Below are 21,504 nucleotides of genomic sequence, written 5' to 3'. Positions count from 1 at the left end.
TGTTGTTCGGTGCTTTCCCAGGTAAGGGGGCAGTAGCTCTTCGGGTGCAGATTCACAACTGTCAGTGTCCATGCTAGGTGAGCTAACAACAAATGTAGAATTACTGATGCTAGCATTGGATGTGCTCATGGAAGCAGAACTTGTGTCGTCGACAGGTGCAGGTGTAGTACTGGTGGTAGTAGCAGTATTACCAGTGGAGCTGGTATGTGTCTCTATGGACGCAGGCCTCACATTTCTTTTAACCATTTTCAAGCAAACGGAATGAGCAGCAGCTATGTTTGGCGAGAGAGGGGGAGAGAGAGAGAGGGAGAGAGAGAGAGAGGGAGAGGGAGAGAGAGAGAGAGAGAGGGAGAGAGAGAGAGAGAGGGAGAGAGAGAGAGAGAGAGAGAGCTTCTGCAGAGTTGTAAATAAAGTGTATAGTTCAACTTGTATTTTTGTCTCTTTAAGCTCCGAAAGACATTTTGTCTAAACCACAGGCTCTCATGTTGAATTGAATTCTTCTGTTCGGCAAAGCACAGCAGCAGCCATTTCTGAGGTTTTTATCACCCTAAGGAAGCTATTTCCGGGAGTTTCTTGTGTGATTTTCCCTTTCCTTTCGAAACTACAGGGCCCATTCTCTCACCCAAATGCCCCAATTTCAACAATCATTATCGCAAATATCAGTTATTTTGTTTGGGAGAAGTGAGGAAGAAAGCCCTTCAGGTCTATTTCTCTCTATTCTTGGCCTTATTTTCCACAGAATACGTTTAAGTTTCTATAGAGAATGTATTGCAGCATCTTGAGAAGCTGACAAACTTGTGCTCTGACTGAGACCCAGATCCGTCCTCAGACAGAGGTCCTGTTTAGAGAAGCTAATGAGGACTTTCATTTGGCTGGACCGAGGCCAGTTTGCCCCAGGTGGCCAGCAGTGTGTCCCATGACTCTGTCCCAAACATCAGGGTTCTTTCTCAATGAATCTTTCAGTGATTCCTCACATCCCCTCTCCTAGTATCGTCAACTGTATTGAAGGTGAAGGTCCAAGGTCCCTCCCCCCCAGACCTTGCTCTCCAATGCTTTTTGAGAAGGAGGCGAGGAGAGAGGATGTGAGGAATCGGGGAAAGACTAATTGAAAAAGAGCCCTGGCCTTACAGAAACAGATGGAATGAGTCAGAAGGAAGCTAAAAGCTGTTGTCAGTCATTGGAAGAAATACTTGTTTGACCTGCTGCTATTGTTCTGTCCCAAGATGCATTGTGTTGGACTGTGAAGACCAAGGTCAGGGGAACAGGGGCCACCTCCCTGGTCAAGAAGTCTTGAACTCTGAACTATAGATTACTGAAATAACAGAAAATGTTCTGTTCAAACTCCCTGGTCAACAAAGATTTATGGGGAAACTCTTAACGGATGAGAAGGAAAACAAATGATTTTATCTTGTTTATATTTATTTACTTATGTAAACTTCTTGAAGTAGTTTGTTGAAGGAAAGATAAGATGAGAAAAAGGCCATCTGGTTATTTGTAACATCTTGGCATGAAGATGCAATTACAAATTGGATGACAGTTGGATTTAATTTGAAGAGGTCCAAAATGCTTCTTAACAGCTTCTACCAGCGAATCAAAGGGCTACCCAGACCCCTCTTTTACACTGCTACTACTCTCTATTTATAATCTATGCATAGTCACTTTAACTATACCTAAACATCCTCTCACTGGCAACTTTGTTTATTTTCAGCAAATGTAATGTGTAAATATGTGTATGAACATAACAAGATTCAAAAACTGAACAAGTTCCACAGACATGTAACTAACAGAAAATGAATAATGTGTCCCTGAACAAAGGGGGGGTCAAAATAAAAAGTAAGTCACTATCTGGTGTGGCCACCAGCTGCATTAAGTACGGCAGTGCTCATGGACTGCACCAGGTTTGCCAGTTCTTCCTGTGAGATGTTACCCCACTCTTCCACCAAGGCACCTGCAAGTTCCTGGACATTTCTGGGGGGATTGTCCCTAGTCCTCACCCTCCGAACCAACAGGTCCCAGACGTGTTCAATGGGATTGAGATCCGGGCTCTTCGCTGGCCATGGCAGAACACTGATATTCCTATCTTGCAGGAAATCACCCACAGAACGAGCAGTATGGCTGGTGGCATTGTGATGCTGGAGGGTCATGTCAGGATGAGCCTGCAGGAAGGGTACCACATGAGGGAGGACGATGTCTTCCCTGTAACGCACAGTGCTGAGATTGCCTGCAATGACAACAACCTCAGTCCGATAATGCTGTGACACACCGCCCCTGACCATGACGAACCCTCCACCTCCAAATTGATTCCGCGCAAGAGTACAGGCCTCGGTGTAACGATCATTCCTTCGACAATAACGCAAATCCCGATCATCACCCCTGGTGAGACAAAACCGCGACTCTGTCAGTGAAGAGCACTTTTTTCCAGTCCTGTCTGGTTCAGCAACGGTGGGTTTTTGCCCATAGGCGATGTTGTTGCCGGTGTTGTCTGGTGAGGACCTGCCTTACAACAGGCCTACAAGCCCTCAGTCCAGCCTCTCTCAGCCTATTTCGGACAGTCTGAGCACTGATGGAAGGATTGTGCGTTCCTGGTGTAACTCAGGCAGTTGTTGTTGCCATCCTGTACCTGTCCTGCAGCTGTGATGTTCGGATGTACCGATACTGTGCAGTTGTTGTTACACGTGGTCTGCCACTGCGAGGATGATCAGCTGTCCGTCCTGTCTCCCTTAGCGCGTCTCACAGTATGGACATTGCAATTTATTGCCCTGGCCACATCTGCAGTTGTCCTGCCTCCGTGCAGCAGCATGAGGCACCTTCACGCAGATAAGTCAGTAGAAAGGCATCTTTAGTGTCCTAAGTCTTCAAACTGTGACCTTACCGTCTGTAAGCTGTTAGTGACTTAACGACGTTCCACAGGTGCATTTCATTCATTGTTTATGGTTCATTTAACAAGCAGGGGGAAACAGTGTTTAAACCCTTTACAATGAAGACCTGTGAAGTTATTTGGATTTTTACGAATTATCATTGAAAGACAGGGTCCTGAAAAAAGGGACGTTTCTTTTTTTGATGAGTTTACATGTACAGTTGAAGTCGGAAGTTTACATACACCTTAGCCAAATACATTTAAACACCGTTTTTCACAATTCCTGGCATTTAATCCAAGTAAAAAGTCCCTGTTTTAGGTCAGTGAGGATCACCACTTTATTTTAAGAATGTGAAATGTTAGAATAATAGTAGAGAGAATGATTCATTTCAGCTTTTCTTTCTTTCATCACATTCCCAGTCGGTTACAAGTTTACATACACTCAATTAGTATTTGGTAGCATTGCCTTTAAATTGATTAACTTGGGTCAAATGTTTTGGGTAGCCTTCCACAAGCTTCCCATAATAAGTTGAGTGAATTTTGGCCCATTCCTCCTGACAGAGCTGGTGTAACTGAGTCAGGTTTGTACGCCTCCTTGCTCGCGCTTTTTCAGTTCTGCCCACACATTTTCTATACGATTGAGGGCAGGGCTTTGTGATGGCCACTCCAATACCTTGACTTTGTTGTCCTTAAGCCATTTTGCCGCAACTTTGGAAGTATGCTTGGGGTCATTGTCCATTTGGAAGACCCATTTGCGACCAAGCATGAACATCCTGACTGATGTCTTGAGATGTTGCTTCAATATATCACCATAATTTTCCTCCCTCGTGATGTCATCTATTGTGTGAAGTGCCCCAGTCCCTCCTGCAGCAAAGCACCCCACAACATGATGCTGCCACCCCCGTGCTTCATGGTTGGGATGGTGTTCTTCAGCTTGCAAGCCTCCCCTTTTTCCTCCAAACATAACGAAGTTCATTATGGCCAAACAATTCTATTTTTGTTTCATCAGACCAGAGGACATTTCTCCAAAAAGTACGATCTTTGTCCCCAAGTGCAGTTGCAAACCATAGTCTGGCTTTTTTATGGCGGTTTTGGAGCAGTGGCTTCTTCCTTGCTGAGCGGCCTTTCAGGTTATGTCGATATAGGATTAGTTTAACTGTGGATATAGATACTTTTGTAGCTGTTTCCTCCAGCATCTTCACAAGGCCCTTTACTGTCGTTCTGGGAATGATTTGCACTTTTCGCACCAAAGTACATTCATCTCTAGGAGACAGAACCCGTCTCCTTCCTGAGCGGTATGACGGTTGTGTGGTCCCATGGTGTTTATACTTGCGTACTATTGTTTGTACAGATGAACGTGGTACCTTCAGGCGTTTGGAAATTGCTCCCAAGGATAAACCAGACTTGTGGTGGTCTACAATATTTTTTCTGGGGTCTTGGCTGATTCTTTTGATTTTCCTATGATGTCAAGCAAAGGGGCACTGAGTTTGAAGGTAGGCCTTGAAATAAATCCACAGGTATACCTCAAATTGACTCAAATGATGTCAATTAGCCTATCAGAAGCTTCTAAAGACATGACATCATTTTCTGGAATTTTCCAAGCTGTTTAAAGGCACAGTCAACTTAGTGTATGTAAACTTCTTACCCACTGGAATTGTGATACATTGAATTGTAAGTGAAATAATCTGTCTGTAAACAATTGTTGGAAGAATTGTGCCATGCACAAAGTAGATGTCCTAGCCGACTTGCCAAAACTATAGCTTGTTCACAAGAAATTTGTTGAAAAATGAGTTTTAATGACTCCAACCTCAGTTTATATAAACTTCTGACTTCAACTGTACATATTCCCTCAATTACCTGGACTAACCGGTGCCCCCGCACATTGACTCTGTACCGGTACCCGCTGTATATAGCCTCGCTATTGTTATTTCTATTTTCTGTTTTTTACTTACCAATTGTTTACTTAACACTTAAAGCATTGTTGGTTAAGGGCTTGTAAGTAAGCATTTCACTGTAAGGTCTACACCTGTTGTATTCGGCAAATGTGACAAATATAATTTGATTTGATCCCAGAATCTGAAAGGTATCGGGTATTTTACATTCACACATCTAAATTGTGTTGGTATAAGTATTGCATGTGCGTAAACACAGTAAATACTCAGTCCGAAACTAAATGACAACGTTTCTGATGACATCGTCCATCCAGACTCATGACTGATTGAATTATTAATGTGGTCTTTGTCAGAATGGGAGGATAATCTGTAAATGTGTGTCAGGTCAGGTCAGTCTGTGTGTTCCTGGGTGCTCACGTGTGTGTGTGCCTTCGTGTGTGTGTGTGTCTGTGTGCTAAGGGATGATCCATGATGGTGAAAACGAATTGAGGAGAAACCATGGCTGGCTTGTTTCTGCCTCATCTCTCCTCTGATGCAGAGTAGGAGACTGTAGGAGTATCCACTGAGACAGAGTAATGACCTGTAGGAGACTGTAGGAGTCTCCACTGGGACAGAGTAATGACCTGTAGGAGGCTCCACTGGGACAGAGTAATGACCTGTAGGAGGCTCCACTGGGACAGAGTAATGACCTGTAGGAGACTGTAGGAGGCTCCACTGAGACAGAGTAATGACCTGTAGGAGGCTCCACTGGGACAGAGTAATGACCTGTAGGAGACTGTAGGAGGCTCCACTGAGACAGAGTAATGACCTGTAGGAGGCTCCACTGGGACAGAGTAATGACCTGTAGGAGGCTCCACTGAGACAGAGTAATGACCTGTAGGAGACTGTAGGAGGCACCACTGAGACAGAGTAATGACCTGTAGGAGGCTCCACTGGGACAGAGTAATGACCTGTAGGAGACTGTAGGAGGCTCCACTGAGACAGAGTAATGACCTGTAGGAGACTCCACTGAGACAGAGTAATGACCTGTAGGAGACTGTAGGAGGCTCCACTGAGACAGAGTAATGGCCTGTAGGAGACTGTAGGAGTATCCACTGAGACAGAGTAATGACCTGTAGGAGACTGTAGGAGGCTCCACTGAGACAGAGTAATGACCTGTAGGAGACTCCACTGAGACAGAGTAATGACCTGTAGGAGACTGTAGGATGCTCCACTGAGACAGAGTAATGACCTGTAGGAGACTGTAGGAGGCTCCACTGGGACAGAGTAATGACATGTAGGAGTATCCACTGAGACAGAGTAATGACCTGTAGGAGGCTCCACTGAGACAGAGTAATGACCTGTAGGAGGCTCCACTGAGACAGAGTAATGACCTGTAGGAGACTGTAGGAGGCTCCACTGGGACAGAGTAATGGACTGTAGGAGACTGTAGGAGGCTCCACCGGAACAGAGTAATGGCCTGTAGGAGACTGTAGGAGTCTCCACTGAGACAGAGCAATGACCTGTAGGAGACTGTAGGAGTCTCCACTGAGACAGAGTAATGACCTGTAGGAGGCTCCACTGAGACAAAGTAATGACCTGTAGGAGGCTCCACTGAGACAGAGTAATGACCTGTAGGAGACTGTAGGAGGCTCCACTGAGACAGAGTAATGACCTGCAGGAGACTGTAGGAGGCTCCACTGAGACAGAGTAATGGCCTGTAGGAGGCTCCACTGAGACAGAGTAATGACCTGTAGGAGGCTCCACTGAGACAGAGTAATGACCTGTAGGAGACTGTAGGAGGCTCCACTGAGACAGAGTAATGACCTGTAGGAGGCTCCACTGAGACAGAGTAATGACCTGTAGGAGACTGTAAGAGGCTCCACTGAGACAGAGTAATGGTCTGTAGGAGACTGTAGGAGGCTCCACTGAGACAGAGTAATGACCTGCAGGAGACTGTAGGAGGCTCCACTGAGACAGAGTAATGGCCTGTAGGAGACTGTAGGAGTCTCCACTGAGACAGAGTAATGGCCTGTAGGAGACTGTAGAAGGCTCCACTGAGACAGAGTAATGACCTGTAGGAGACTGTAGGAGGCTCCACTGGGACAGAGTAATGACCTGTAGGAGGCTCCACTGAGACAGAGTAATGACCTGTAGGAGACTGTAGGAGGCTCCACTGAGACAGAGTAATGGCCTGTAGGAGACTGTAGGAGGCTCCACTGAGACAGAGTAATGGCCTGTAGGAGACTGTAGGAGTCTCCACTGAGACAGAGTAATGGCCTGTAGGAGACTGTAGAAGGCTCCACTGAGACAGATAATGACCTGTAGGAGGCTCCACTGAGACAAAGTAATGACCTGTAGGAGACTGTAGGAGGCTCCACTGAGACAGAGTAATGACCTGTAGGAGGCTCCACTGAGACAAAGTAATGACCTGTAGGAGACTGTAGGAGGCTCCACTGAGACAGAGTAATGGCCTGTAGGAGACTGTAGGAGGCTCCACTGAGACAGAGTAATGGCCTGTAGGAGACTGTAGGAGTCTCCACTGAGACAGAGTAATGGCCTGTAGGAGACTGTAGAAGGCTCCACTGAGACAGATAATGACCTGTAGGAGGCTCCACTGAGACAAAGTAATGACCTGTAGGAGACTGTAGGAGGCTCCACTGAGACAGAGTAATGACCTGTAGGAGGCTCCACTGAGACAAAGTAATGACCTGTAGGAGACTGTAGGAGGCTCCACTGAGACAGAGTAATGACCTGTAGGAGACTGTAGGAGGCTCCACTGAGACAGAGTAATGGCCTGTAGGAGACTGTAGGAGTCTCCACTGAGACAGAGTAATGGCCTGTAGGAGACTGTAGAAGGCTCCACTGAGACAGATAATGACCTGTAGGAGGCTCCACTGAGACAAAGTAATGACCTGTAGGAGACTGTAGGAGGCTCCACTGAGACAGAGTAATGACCTGTAGGAGGCTCCACTGAGACAAAGTAATGACCTGTAGGAGACTGTAGGAGGCTCCACTGAGACAGAGTAATGACCTGTAGGAGGCTCCACTGAGACAAAGTAATGACCTGTAGGAGACTGTAGGAGGCTCCACTGAGACAGAGTAATGGTCTGTAGGAGACTGTAGGAGTCTCCACTGAGACAGAGTAATGACCTGTAGGAGACTGTTGGAGGCTCCACTGAGACAGAGTAATGACCTGTAGGAGACTGTAGGAGGCTCCACTGAGACAGAGTAATGACCTGTAGGAGACTGTAGGAGGCTCCACTGAGACAGAGTAATGGCCTGTAGGAGACTGTAGGAGGCTCCACTGAGACAGAGTAATGACCTGTCGGAGACTGTAGGGGGCTCCACTGAGACAGAGTAATGACCTGTAGGAGACTGTAGGAGGCTCCACTGAGACAGAGTAATGACCTGTAGGAGACTGTAGGAGGAACTTGAAGCTCTCAACCTGCTCCACTACAGCCCCGTCGATGAGAATGGGGGCTGCTGGGTCCTCCTTTTCCTGTGGTCCACAATCATCTCCTTTGTCTTGATTACGTTGAGGGATAGGTTGTTATTCTGGCACCAGCTGGCCAGGTCTCTGACCTCCTCCCTATAAGCTATCTCGTCGTTGTCGGTGATCAGGCTTACTACCACTGTTGTATTGTCTGCAAACGTAATGATGGTGTTGGAGTCAGCCTGGCCATGCAGTCGTGGGTGAACAGGGAGGACAGGAGGGGACTGAGCAGGCCCCCTTGAAGGGCTCCAGTGTTGAGGATCAGCGTGGCAGATGTGTTGCTACCTACCCTCACAACCTGGGGCGACCTGTCAGGAAGCCCAGAAGCCAGTTGCAGAGGGAGGCTTTTGTCCCAGGATCCCTAGCTTGGTGATGAGCTTTGAGGGCACAATTGTGTTAAACGCTGAGCTGTAGTCAGTGAGTAGCATTCTCACGTGGGGGTACCTTTTGCCCAGGTGGGAAAGGTGACATTGTGGCAGTGTGGAGTACAATAGAGATCGAAACATCTGTGGATCTGTTTGAGCTCTATGCAAATTTCTGGGATAATGGTGTTAATGTTAGCCATTACCAGCTTTTCAAAACACTTCATGGCTACGGACGTGAGTGCTACGGGTCTGTAGTCGTTTAGGCAGGTTACTTTAGTGTTCTTGGGCACAGGGACTATGGTGGTATGCTTGAAGCATGTTGGTATTACAGACACAATCAGGTTGGTCAGGTTGTAAATGTTAGTGAAGACACCTGCCAGTTGGTCAGCACATGCCCGGAGCACACGTCCTGGTAATCAGTCTGGCCCAGCGGCCTTGTGTATGTTGACCTGTTTAAAGGTCTTACTCACGTCGGCTACGGAGAGCGTGATCACACAGTCGTCTGGAACAGCTGATGCTCTCGTGCATGCCTCAGTGTTGCACGCCTCAAAGCTTTCTCCATCGAAACTCTCTTTTTTCTCTCTCTCTCTCTCTTTCTAACTCTCCCCTCTCTCTCCCTCTCTCCATCTTTCCCTCTCTCTCTCTCTCTCTCTCTCTCTCCTGTGTAAACATTCGGTCTGAACAGCTGTGGCACTTCAAAAATAGTCTGCTCTAGCCTACGCACACACACTGAGACACACTGGCACACATGTAACCCCCTTCACTAGAATGTAGCTCCCTTCACTAGCATGTAGCACCCTTCACAAGAATGTAGCACCCTTCACTAGCATATAGCCCCCTTCACTAGAATGTAGCCCCCTTCACTACCATGTAGTCAATGGTGTTCTCAGATGGTTCAGTGTCTCTCCTGTGAGTCCTCTCTCTCCTTCTCCCCACCTCGCTCTCACTTTCTCCCTCTCCCCCTCTCTCTATCTCTCCCATGTAAACATTTGGTCAGAGCAGCTGTGGCACTTCAAAGATTGCCTGCTCTAGCCTACGGACACACACTGGCACACACTGAAACCCCCCAAGCCATAAGATTGCAAAATAGCTATCCAGGCTATCTACACTAACCCCTTTTTGCACAAGCTTTTTAACTCATCACATACACTGCTGTCACTGTTTACTATCTGTCATTTTATTCCTAGGTATATGTACAGTACCAGTAAAAAGTTTGGACACACCTACTCATTCCAGGGTTTTTCTTTATTTTTACTATTTTCTACATTGTATATTAATAGTGAATACATTAAAACTATGAAATAACACATATGGAATCATGTAATAACCAAACAAATGTTATTTGAAGTAGCCACCCTTTGCCTTGATGACAGCTTTGCACTCTCAACCAGCTTCACCTGGAATGCTTTCCCAACAGTCTTGAAGGAGTTCCCACATATGCTGAGCACTTGTTGGCTGTTTTCCCTTCACTCTGCGTTCCAACTCATCCCAAACCATCTCAATTGTGTTGAGGTTGGGTGATTGTGGAAGCCAGGTCATCTGATGCAGCACTCCATTACTCCCCTTCTTGGTCAATTAGCCCTTACACAGCCTGGAGGTGAGTTGGATCATTGTGCTGTTGAAAAACAAATGATAGTCCCACTAAGTGCAAACCAGATGGGATGGCATATTGCTGAAGAATGCTGTGGTAGCCCTGCTGGTTAAGTGTGCCTTGAATTCTAAATAAATCACAGACAGTGTCACCAGCAAAGCAGCCCCAAACCATCAAACCTCCTCCTCCATGCTTCACAGTGGGAACCACACATGCAGAGATTATCCGTTCACCTACTCTGCGTTTCACAAAGACATGGCGGATGGACCCAAAAATATCAAATTCCGGCTCATCAGATTAAAGAACATATTGATCTAATCTAATCAAATCAAATTGTATTTTTCAACAAGACCTTACAGTGAAATGCTTACTTACAAGCCCTTAAACAACAGCTTTACGAAGTTTTCAGATGTTTTTAAAAATACCTGTGATATAAAAAATAGATAAGTAAAACATTTAAATGACACTTTTTAGGGCCTTCCGCTGACACCGCCTGGTATAGAGGTCCTGGATGGCAGGAAGCTTGGTCCCAGTGATGTACTGGGTCGTACGCACTACCCTCTGTAGTGCCTTGCGGTCGGAGGCCAAGCAGTTGCCATACCAGTGTCGTGTCTTTGGCATCAATAAAGTGAAGACTGTTATTTTATCAAATCAATTCTCTGTAATTATTATTACGTGATTAAACTAATCATGTAAATGTAACTAACTAGAAAGTCAGAGCACCAAGGAGAATCTTCAGATTACAAAGTTATAATTTTCATAATATAAGTCTTCAGATATTTTAATATCTGTTCAATTAGTATTCTAATTAATGAATTATTCTTTACCTCACGTTAGTCTCATTCCAAACATCGTAAATTTTTGGTTATCTGCACGAACCCAGCCTTTACTATGAATCATTCATACATCAATTGTCTTAATCATTTATTTACTAACTAACTAAATAATCACAGAAATGCATAAACAGACAACACAGTAGATATGGTTACAAGGAAATGATAGGGGAGGTTCCCTAGTGGGCTAAGCCGATATGACGGCTTGGTGGACAAAGGGAAGTGGGTGTGGACTGAAAAGGGCGGGAAGGACAAAAGGAGTCACAACACAGTTGATAATGATATTATTTGAAATGCTAATCCTTTGCACTTGAACGCTCACTCATCAGGGAATAATTGCAATCAATATATATATTTATGCCCAGTGCGTCGTCGTGATCACTGTTGGAATCGTCAGTCCTTCTGTTCGAGAGTCAGTTCATCATCGTCTCTCTCTCTGCCTCCCTGAAAATCAAAAGTATTTTGTGGTTAGAATGGATACTTCAGAGTACCATTCAGAAATGTTCTCATATGATAGATGTTTCAGTGGTTGTCGGTCTTCGCATCCCAGGTTGACATCATTTCTAGCTGCTGACTAGTAATTAGTATCTAAGATTTGCTCTTATTCTGTAGGGATCGATAGTCTCAGAGTTTAATCATTTCCAGCCGTGTAGCCAATGCTCCACGTGGTATGGTTTAGGAATTCAACAACCATTACAATCTTAGCTTAAACTGAAGTTTTTTGTGGTCTGAAGAGGATTTCCTCAGGAGGGGTTTTTATTCGTAACAGTAGAAAAGTGCTGTTCCATGACACCAGATCATGTCTGTGCTCATGGGGGAGGGCCAATGACTTAGTTAAACTTTAAAGATAATACAATTCTCTTTCATTAAAGGTTTAACATCACATTACATAATTTCACAAATAGTTTAATCTTTACTCATTAATTTTATACAGGAATTAGATGCAAACCCAATAATCGAGAAATGTACATATTCAGAGATATAGTGATGTGTGTTTTCTGTCCTCTCTGAGGTCACCAAATGAAACACACTCGTCATACTTGTCCCTTAAGTGTCCATGGACCATTTCCACCTTCTCACAAGTGAACATATTATATCAAATCCCCATTTTGGGAGATTTAGGAGTTCGCCATGTGAAATCCTTTGTTCTCTCTATGTGTCTATTTTTGCATGGCCAGTGGGAGAGAGTCTCCTCCAGGAATGTACAACCTGAGATAACAGAACCTAGGTTTAGGAGAGAGAGGGGGGGAACTAGCTATTCCCAAAAAGGGCCACATCATGACACCAGGCAGTGATGCAACCAGTCTGGATGCTCTCGATGGTGCAGCTGTAGAGCCTTTTGAAGATCTTAGGACCCATGCCAAATCTTTTCAGTCTCTTGAGGGGGGGAATAGGCTTTGTTGTGCCCTTTTCATGACTGTCTTAGTGTGTTTGGACCATTCTAGTTTGTTGATGAAGCTCTCAACCTGTTCCACTACAGCCCTGTCGATGAGAATGGGGGCATGCCCGGTCCTCCTTTTTCGTAGTCCACAATCATCTCCTTTGTCTTGATCGCGTTGAGGGAAAGGTTGTTGTCCTGGCACCACACAGCCAGGTCTCTGACCTCCTCCTTATAGGCTGTCTCATCAATGTCGCTGATCAGGCCTACCACTGTTGTGTCATCGGCAAACTTGATAATGGTGTTGGAGTTGTGCCTGGCCATGCAGTCACGAGTAAACCGGGAGTAGAGGGGACTGAGCATGCACCCCTGAGGGGCCCCCGTGTGGAGGATCAGCGTGCCAGATGTGTTGTTTCTCAATCCTTACCACCTGAGGGTAGCCGGTCAGGAAGTCTAGGATCCATTGCTTGTGTTTCTTGGCCCAAGCAAGTCTCTTCTTCTTGTTGGTGTCCTTTAGTAGTGGTTTCTTTGTAGCAAATCGACTATGAAGGCCTGATTCACGCAGTCTCTTCTGAACAGTTGATGTTGAGATGTGTCTGTTACTTGGGCATTTATTTGGGCTTCAATCTGGGGTGCAGTTAACTCTGATGAACTTATCATCTGCAGCAGAGGTAACTTCCTTTCCTGTGGCGGTCCTCATGAGAGCCAGTTTCATCATAGAGCTTGATTGTTTTTGCGACTGCACTTAAATAAACTTTCAAAGTTCTTGACATTTTCCGTATTGACTGTCCATGGCTTAAAGTGCTGATGGACTGTCGTTTCTACTTGCTTATTTTAGCTGCTCTTGACATAATATGGACTATCTTTTACCAAATAGGGATATATTCTGTATATACCACCCCTACCTTGTCCTTCCTTAAGAAGGAGAGAAATTAGCAATGCACACCTGTTAATTGAAATGCATTCCAGGTGACTACCTCATGAAGCTGGTTGAGAGAATGCCAAGAGTGTACAAAGCTGTCATCAAGGCAAAGGGTGGCTACTTTGAAGAATCTCAAATATGAAACACTTGAAAACACACTTTTTTGGTTACCACATGATTCCATGTGTGTTATTTCATAGTTTTAATGCCTTCACTATGATTCTACAATGTAGAAAATTGTATTCATAATGAAAAACCCTTGAATGAGTAGGAGTGTCCAAACTTTTGACTGGTACTGTACTGTATATGTCTGCCTCAATGACCTTGTACCCCTGCACATCGACTCAGTGCTGGTACCCCTGTATATAGCCAAGTTATCGTTACTCATTGTGTAGTTATTATTAATACAAATTTTACGTATTTTACTTTTCTATTATTTATCTATTTTCTTTCTCTCTGCATTGTTGGGAAGGGCTGTAAGTTAGCATTCCACTGTCAGTCCACAATTGTTGTTTGCGAAGCATGGGATCAACAAATGTGAGGAGGGCAGCAGAGGAGGCCTGGAGGAGTGCACGGGGGGAGGAGGGCGTATCTGCTCCCTCTTGTCTAGGGATCAGTGTTCAGGGACAATGAAAGAGGGCCATTGAGAGTCCTGTCACATTCGTCAGTAGGACTGGGGGGGGGGGGGTTGGAAGGGAGTGGAGAGGGGACAGTGGGAGTGAAGTGGAGAAGAGGGGAGTGTAGAGGGGGACGGAGGAAGGAAAGGGATGGGGGGGTAAAAGATGGAGGTAATGTAGGGGATGGGGGAACAGAGGAGTTGGGGGGAATGGAGGATGGAAGAGGTGCAGGCCTGAATAGGGTACTCTGTCAGTGACTTCAAGAGGAGGAAGCAAGGCAGGGTGTGGGCTCGTTGAAGTGATGGCTTTGAGTAGAGTAGAGCTAGCAGGCTATAACAGACAGTACAGAGATAAATTATCTCTTTGCCTCCTCTCCACACCTTCATCACAGATCATGCACATAACGCTCACTCGGTTTGACAGAGATTTGGAGGTTGAGTCAAGGATATAGGGAGGGGAAATATATTCAACAGTAAATAGATTATCAGAGTCCAGTAAATTGATTCTTAGTCCATACCATTATGGTTGAGTATGTATACTGTACAGATGTAGGATCTTAATTTGATTACTCTGTTGCAGAAGAACTCTTCTGCAATGCAGGAGAAGAGGAGAGGGCCTTGTAGCGTATTTCAGGTTGATAAAGGCTTCTGAAGATTCTTATTTTCACTTTTAAATTTCAGACTTGATTTTCCCTTATGAGTCTGTGTGCGTCCAAGTCCACTGAATGCAGTCTCAAGCTGTCACAGCAATCTTTTTACATACCGTACTTGCTGTAGCCCACTGAAGCAAACACTCTGAAATACCTCTGTGTCTTCTCTCCAGACACATTTTGTTCGGCAGGTAGCTTAGCGGTTAAGAGCGTTGAGCCAGAAAACCGAAAAGTCACTGGTTAGAATCCCTGAGACAACTAGGGGAAAAATCTGTCTATGTGTTCTTGACCAAGGTACTGAACCCTAATTGCTCCTGTAAATCGCTCTGGATAAGTCTTCTAAATGACTAAGATGTAAATGATTCACAAAACATAATGAATAGTCAACATGCTTGTGGTCATATGTCACAGAGCAACCTAGTCTTATCTACAGAGTGCCATCCATGTTTAAGCAAGAGCCATTTCCCATCGTTCCAACTGTCTGGCTCACTGTTAGCGGTTTGTTTCGTTAACATTTCCTACTTTCTCTGTAAAAATGTAATACATTTCCCTCCAAAACATAATTTATCTTCTGTAAAAGTGATGAATCCTCCATCTTCTCACTAATTGTATTTTCAGCTATTTTATTTGCCCATTAAAAAGTACTGATATTTTTTTCCTGTAAAGGGTTGCCGGGGGCAGAATACTTATTGCCTCCAAAAGTGGCAACGTGACAAAGTTGGAAGAAATGAGGTGTCACCAGAGTGAGGGGAAATAAATGTTGTTGGTGAAGGTGCATCATTGTTGTTGGTTGGCCCTTCTTATAGAGGAGAATGAAATCAGATATGCATAAGAGTGGTTGCACAACTTATCAACAAGTCAGTCCAGGACTCGAATCATTTACTGTTTTGGAAAAGCAGCAGGGGAAAAAATGTATTATCTTCAGTTTGTCTTTCAATATCCACCATTTTGTATTCCTCAAACCAATGTGGTTTAGTTACCTTCAAACTGACATTTAAACTGACATTTAGAGTGAATAACTTGTAAAGTGATTTATCTTCTGTTTGAGCCTTATTTCTAAATGTCAGTAGCTCAATTGAACAAAAATCATTACAAATGTAATGGCAAACTCATATGAAAGGATAAGGCAAACTAGAATACTTAGTATTGAACATGAATAGTAAGTATTGTGATATTAACATGTCATCCACCTCATCACTGTGTCATATATCACTATTTCTAAAAGAACCCTTTTAGTCTGAAATAGGGTCTCAAGCCTCTAGCCTCATCCCTACATTTTTCTCTCATCCCTCTACTGCCCTGCGGCCCTATGGGCCTCTTTACAGACCGACAGAAAGCTCCGTCCAGCCCTGGTCCAGCCCTGGTCCAGCCCTGGTCCAGCCCAGCTCCAGCCCGGGCAGGCAGGCAGGCATTGTACAGCCGTCACCACACTCAGAGGGCCTGTTTATAGGCCTGTCACAGCCGGGGCTAGGGGGTATAGTTGTGGTGCTATTGGGTGTGCATGGGCCCTGTGGTATTTGGGGTAGGACTTTGTGAGCTCACTTTGTTCCAGTACGGGTGAAGAGAGGGACTTGACGGAGCGACGAGGGGTCAGGGGTTAAGCTGACAGCATTTAGCGCTGAGAAAAGATGGTAATGACATAAACGATGACTCACTGCATAGGCATCCATCCACACACACACACACACACACACACACACACACACACACACACACACACACACACACACACACACACACACACACACACACACACACACACACACACACACACACACACACACACACACACACACACACACACACACACACAGCAATGGATGGAGAGGTATATGAAAGGAGGGGTGTGTGTGCATTTGTTTTGAATCACGTCATCACTACTCCGCTCCTAGAGCTGGTCTATTGAGGACATGTAGTAACAGTTCATTTGAAAAACAGTTCTATGGTCAGTGTGACGTGTGGAGTGTTTGACAGACCACCCAGAGAGGGTATGGGTGATGGTATTTGAAGAGCTTGTTGACTGTCATGTTGTTATAGTAATGCCTTGATATGAGGGTAATAAAAGGTTACACAAACAAAAATTAATTTGCGGCCCTGGCTCTTATTTAAAAAATGTTATTTAACCTTTATTTAACTAGGCAAGTCAGTTAAGAACAAATTCTTACTTACAATGATGGCCTACACCTTATATGTCCTGAGTTTAAACTGTCCTAGTTGTCTAATTGAATCACAGTGGGCCTGTATGGCTGGCTGGCCTACATGACTCTCTCGCTCTCTCTCTTGCTCTCTCTCTCGCTCTCTCTCTCGCTCTCTCTCGCTCTCTCTCTCGCTCTCTCTCTCGCTCTCGCTCTCTCTTTCTCGCTCTCCTATCCCACTCTCTCTTTCCCCCCTCTCTCTCTTTCCCCATCTCCCCCTCTCTCTCTCTCGCTCTCGCTCTCTCGCTCTCGCTCTCGCTCTCTCTTTCTCGCTCTCCTATCCCACTCTCTCTTTCCCCCCTCTCTCTCTTTCCCTATCTCTCCCTCTCTCTCTCTCTATCTCTCTCTCCTGTCCCACTCTCTCTTTCTCTCCCCCCTCTCTCTCTCCCTATCTCACTCACTCTCTTTCTCTCTCCCCTCTTTGTTCTATCTCTCTCTCCGTTCTCTCTCTCTATTAATGGCAGTATGGGGAAGGTTAATTGAAAAGAGTCTCTCAGACCAAGATAACACCCAGACTCATCAGGGTCGAGCAGACCAAATGGCACCCTATTCCCTATATAGTATACTACTTTTGTCATAAGTAGTGCACTATGTAGGAATAGTGTGCCATTTAGGACTCAGATCCTCTCTCTCAATGAGCTAAACATAGATTTATTGAACTAATCCATTTCTTTCTTACCCTCTTTCCTTTTCCTTCTGCCGCTTCTGGACACTTTAATGTGTTTCCAGAGTCCAGACATGGGCTTTTCTGTTTTCATGTCACGATGCGGTCTCTGTAGTAGTCTCTTGGTGGTCGTTGTGGTTGTGTTGTGTGTTATGGATGCTCAATCTCAAAGTCAATACTACGAGAGAGAGAACTGGAATGGCTAGACTTTTGCTCAAGTGTGTGCAAAGAGGCACCCCATTCGCTGAAATAGATTAGAGGAGAGGTGGAGAGGAGAATGATAGGGGAGAGGAGTAGAGGGGAGTGTCACATAGGGGGTATACTCTGGCACGAGTCCATGCCAACTTTAGCTTTTCTCTCTCTCTGTTCCAGCACTAGTGGGTCAGGCCAGCAGCACCACGGCTATTTTTAGTGAAACTGGGAGACCTAAACACAAAGTGATACCGATGAGAGAGAGTACCATCTCTCAGGCTACTATACAAAAGGCCAATTCTGCTCTGTTAGCTGTGTGTGTGTGTGTGTGTGTGTGTGTGTGTGTGTGTGTGTGTGTGTGTGTGTGTGTGTGTGTGTGTGTGTGTGTGTGTGTGTGTGTGTGTGTGTGTGTGTGTGCGTGTGTGTCTGCCCCAGCACTGAGCTAGGGCATTCTTAATTAAAACCAAGGGATACGGTTCTAAAGGAATGTAATTTGGCCGTGGAGAAACAACCGGCATTGGTGTGGTAGAAGATTGGAGGACTGTGTGTGTGTGTGTGTGTGTTTGGTAGAAGATTGGAGGACGGTGTGTGTGTGTGTGGTGGAGGATTGGACTCTGAAACACACTGCTTTAGCTTTAATGAAAGAAGAAGATGCTATTTCCATCCTAAAGACATCTGGGCTACAGCCACGGTCCTGTCTGGTTACCTCACCTTGTAATCCACTGGCTGGCCCACTCAGCTCCATGTTTACGCAATTAACAAACAACAATAAGCTTTGTGTCTTTTCATGGCGACTGTGTTGTGTTGTTAATATTACCGTCAACAGTTGCGTCATTTGCAGGCAGCCACTTTCTCTTTCTAAGGAAGTAGTCAAGCAGCCACAGTGAGTCTCTTTCAACGCAGTAGTCAGGCAGCCACTGTGAGTCTCTTTCAACGCAGTAGTCAGGCAGCCACTGTGAGTCTTTCAACGCAGTAGTCAGGCAGCCACTGTGAGTCTCTTTCAACGCAGTAGTCAGGCAGCCACTGTGAGTCTCTTTCAACGCAGTAGTCAGGCAGCCACTGTGAGTCTTTCAACGCAGTAGTCAGGCAGCCACTGTGAGTCTTTCAACGCAGTAGTCAGGCAGCCACTGTGAGTCTCTTTCAACGCAGTAGTCAGGCAGCCACTGTGAGTCTTTCAACGCAGTAGTCAGGCAGCCACAGTGAGTCTCTTTCAACGCAGTAGTCAGGCAGCCACAGTGAGTCTCTTTGAAAGCAGTACTCAGGCAGCAGCCATGCTGAGTCTCTTTCAACGCAGTAGTCAGGCAGCACCCATGCTGAGTCTCTTTCAAAGCAGTACTCAGGCAGCAGCCATGCTGAATCTCTTTCAAAGCAGTACTCAGGCAGCAGCAATGCTGAGTCTCTTTCAAAGCAGTACTCAGGCAGCAGCCATGCTGAGTCTCTTTCAAAGCAGTACTGAGGCAGCAGCCATGCTGAATCTCTTTCAAAGCAGTACTCAGGCAGCAGCAATGCTGAGTCTCTTTCAAAGCAGTACTCAGGCAGCAGCCATGCTGAGTCTCTTTCAAAGCAGTACTGAGGCAGCAGCCATGCTGAATCTCTTTCAAAGCAGTACTCAGGCAGCAGCAATGCTGAGTCTCTTTCAAAGCAGTACTCAGGCAGCAGCCATGCTGAGTCTCTTTCAAAGCAGTACTGAGGCAGCAGCCATGCTGAATCTCTTTCAAAGCAGTACTCAGGCAGCAGCAATGCTGAGTCTCTTTCAAAGCAGTACTCAGGCAGCAGCCATGCTGAGTCTCTTTCAAAGCAGTACTGAGGCAGCAGCCATGCTGAATCTCTTTCAAAGCAGTACTCAGGCAGCAGCAATGCTGAGTCTCTTTCAAAGCAGTACTCAGGCAGCAGCCATGCTGAGTCTCTTTCAAAGCAGTACTGAGGCAGCAGCCATGCTGAATCTCTTTCAAAGCAGTACTCAGGAAGCCACAGTGAGTCTCTTTCAACGTAGTAGTCAGGCAGCCACAGTGAGTCTCTTTCAAAGCAGTACTCAGGCAGCAGCCATGCTGAGTCTCTTTCAACCCCTATGTAAAAGGTGAATGCTGCATCCAATCACTCTTTTTACATGTGTTTATTTTGGTTTCCTAGGCAACGGAATGGATTCCAGATGATGACACCAGGAGGTCCTGCCAGAGCAAAGGGAAGACCGAGGTAAACAACGACTTTGAGACTCCACCCCCCCACACACAAACACACACACAAATATACACACACACACAAATATACACATTCACACACACACCACACAAATACATTCATATACACGCACACAAATATACACACACACCACACAAATATTCACACACACACACACACACACACACACACACGACCTTCCCTGAATAGGACCATTTCCTTTAAAAGCAGTCTGTTGACTGGCTGGTCAAGGGGCTCTATGGGGCCTTGTGGGAGTGGCTTATAGTGATTTTATGATTTTTGGGCCCCTTCAATCAAAGTGTGTTTTCTGGCTGGGAAGTGAAAAATAACACAGACTTTTTAGTAAGACACTCAAGGCAGAGCCCTTCTTCTGTACTTCCAACGGCTGATAACAAACCCTGTGATCATTTTGTTATTGCGCTTTTCTTTGTGAGAATTGATTGCCACGCTATTTTTATCACAAAAGCCCAACGGAGAAGGGAAAGTAAAAAATCCATTCTCTCTGGAGAACGTCGTCTGACCTCAAGTTTGAAACACAACAATTTTATTTTATTGCCAAGACAGAATATTTAAAGGCAACAAAGAAGTTTCATTCCCTCAAACGTCAGACAGTGCTTTATAAAAACAAGATTAGATTAGGTTTAAATGTGTTCCATTTAATTTTACAGATGAAAGATAAAAAACATTCCAGTCATATCATTAGTGAGCCGTGAGTGAGTATTGCTGGGTCGTATTCATTAGTGCACTCTGTTGCAAACCATGCGCCTAATACAACAGGTGAAATGCTTACTTACGAGCCCTTAACCAACAATGCAGAGTTTTTAAAAAGTAAGACAAATTTGCTAAACTAAAGGAAAAAGTAAGACAATAAAAATAACAGTAAAAATAACGAGGCTATATACAAGGGGTACCGGTACCGAGTCAGTGTGCAGGACTTCAGGTTAGTCGAGGTAATTGAGTGGGAATGGGTAGAGGTGTAGGTAGGGGTGAAGTGACTATGCATAGATAATAAACAGAAAGTAGCAGCAGCATATGTGAAGACTGTGAAGGATTGTGTGTGTGTGTGTGTGTGTTTGTGTGGCGTCAATATGCATGTGTGTGTTTTGTGTGTGTGTGTGTTGGAGTGTCAGTGCAAGAGAGTCAGTGCAAAAGATTATAATAGATAAGAATGCAATAAGGGTAGACATTTGATGAACTATTCAGCAGTCTTTATGGCTTGGGGGTAGAAGCTGTCAAGGAGCCATTTGGTCCCAGATTCTTATCAAGTTCATGTAGTCCCTCCCCGTTTCGGTCCGTTTTCTTGTGTTTGGTGAATACGCAGGTTTCTAACCTCTAACAACCTGTCTGCTCTCTACTGCTCCCTGTAGGTAGAGTGTCAGAACTACCTCCGCGTGCTACTGGTCAATAAGACTGAGGTCATCACCTGTGGAACCAATGCCTTCCAGCCCCTCTGTATCACCCGGGAGGTAAGAGGGAATGGGGGATGCAGGGAGGATGGATGGAGTGATAACCTACAGGGCTGTAGGTAGGGGGTAATGGGGAGGACATGATGAGAGAGTAAAGGAGGGTGGTGCACTGTAAAAAAATGTTAGTTTTTTTGTTTTTGTTTTTAACTGTTGGGTTATTGGTGTTGGGTTATTGGTGTTGGGTGTTGGGTTATTGGTGCTGGGTATTG

At 45.3% G+C, this 21,504-nt stretch overlaps 1 protein-coding gene across 13 annotated transcripts in view; it reads left to right on the top strand.

The window, feature by feature from the left end:
- Window positions 1-21,504, top strand: part of LOC135547586 (semaphorin-5B-like) — a 294,439-nt gene that overhangs the window by 162,122 nt on the left and 110,813 nt on the right. For all 13 annotated transcript variants that reach the window (XM_064976720.1, XM_064976725.1, XM_064976724.1 and 10 more), the window contains 2 exons: window positions 19,761-19,823; window positions 21,197-21,295. In XM_064976720.1, the coding sequence (XP_064832792.1) occupies window positions 19,761-19,823; window positions 21,197-21,295 (162 nt within the window). The remainder of the gene's footprint in view (window positions 1-19,760; window positions 19,824-21,196; window positions 21,296-21,504) is intronic.

The sequence above is a fragment of the Oncorhynchus masou genome, chromosome 10 (assembly GCF_036934945.1).
Source record: "Oncorhynchus masou masou isolate Uvic2021 chromosome 10, UVic_Omas_1.1, whole genome shotgun sequence".
NCBI lineage: Eukaryota > Metazoa > Chordata > Actinopteri > Salmoniformes > Salmonidae > Oncorhynchus > Oncorhynchus masou.
The sequence above is the reverse complement of the archived record's forward strand: the minus strand, read 5'-3'. Positions and strand labels throughout refer to the sequence as shown.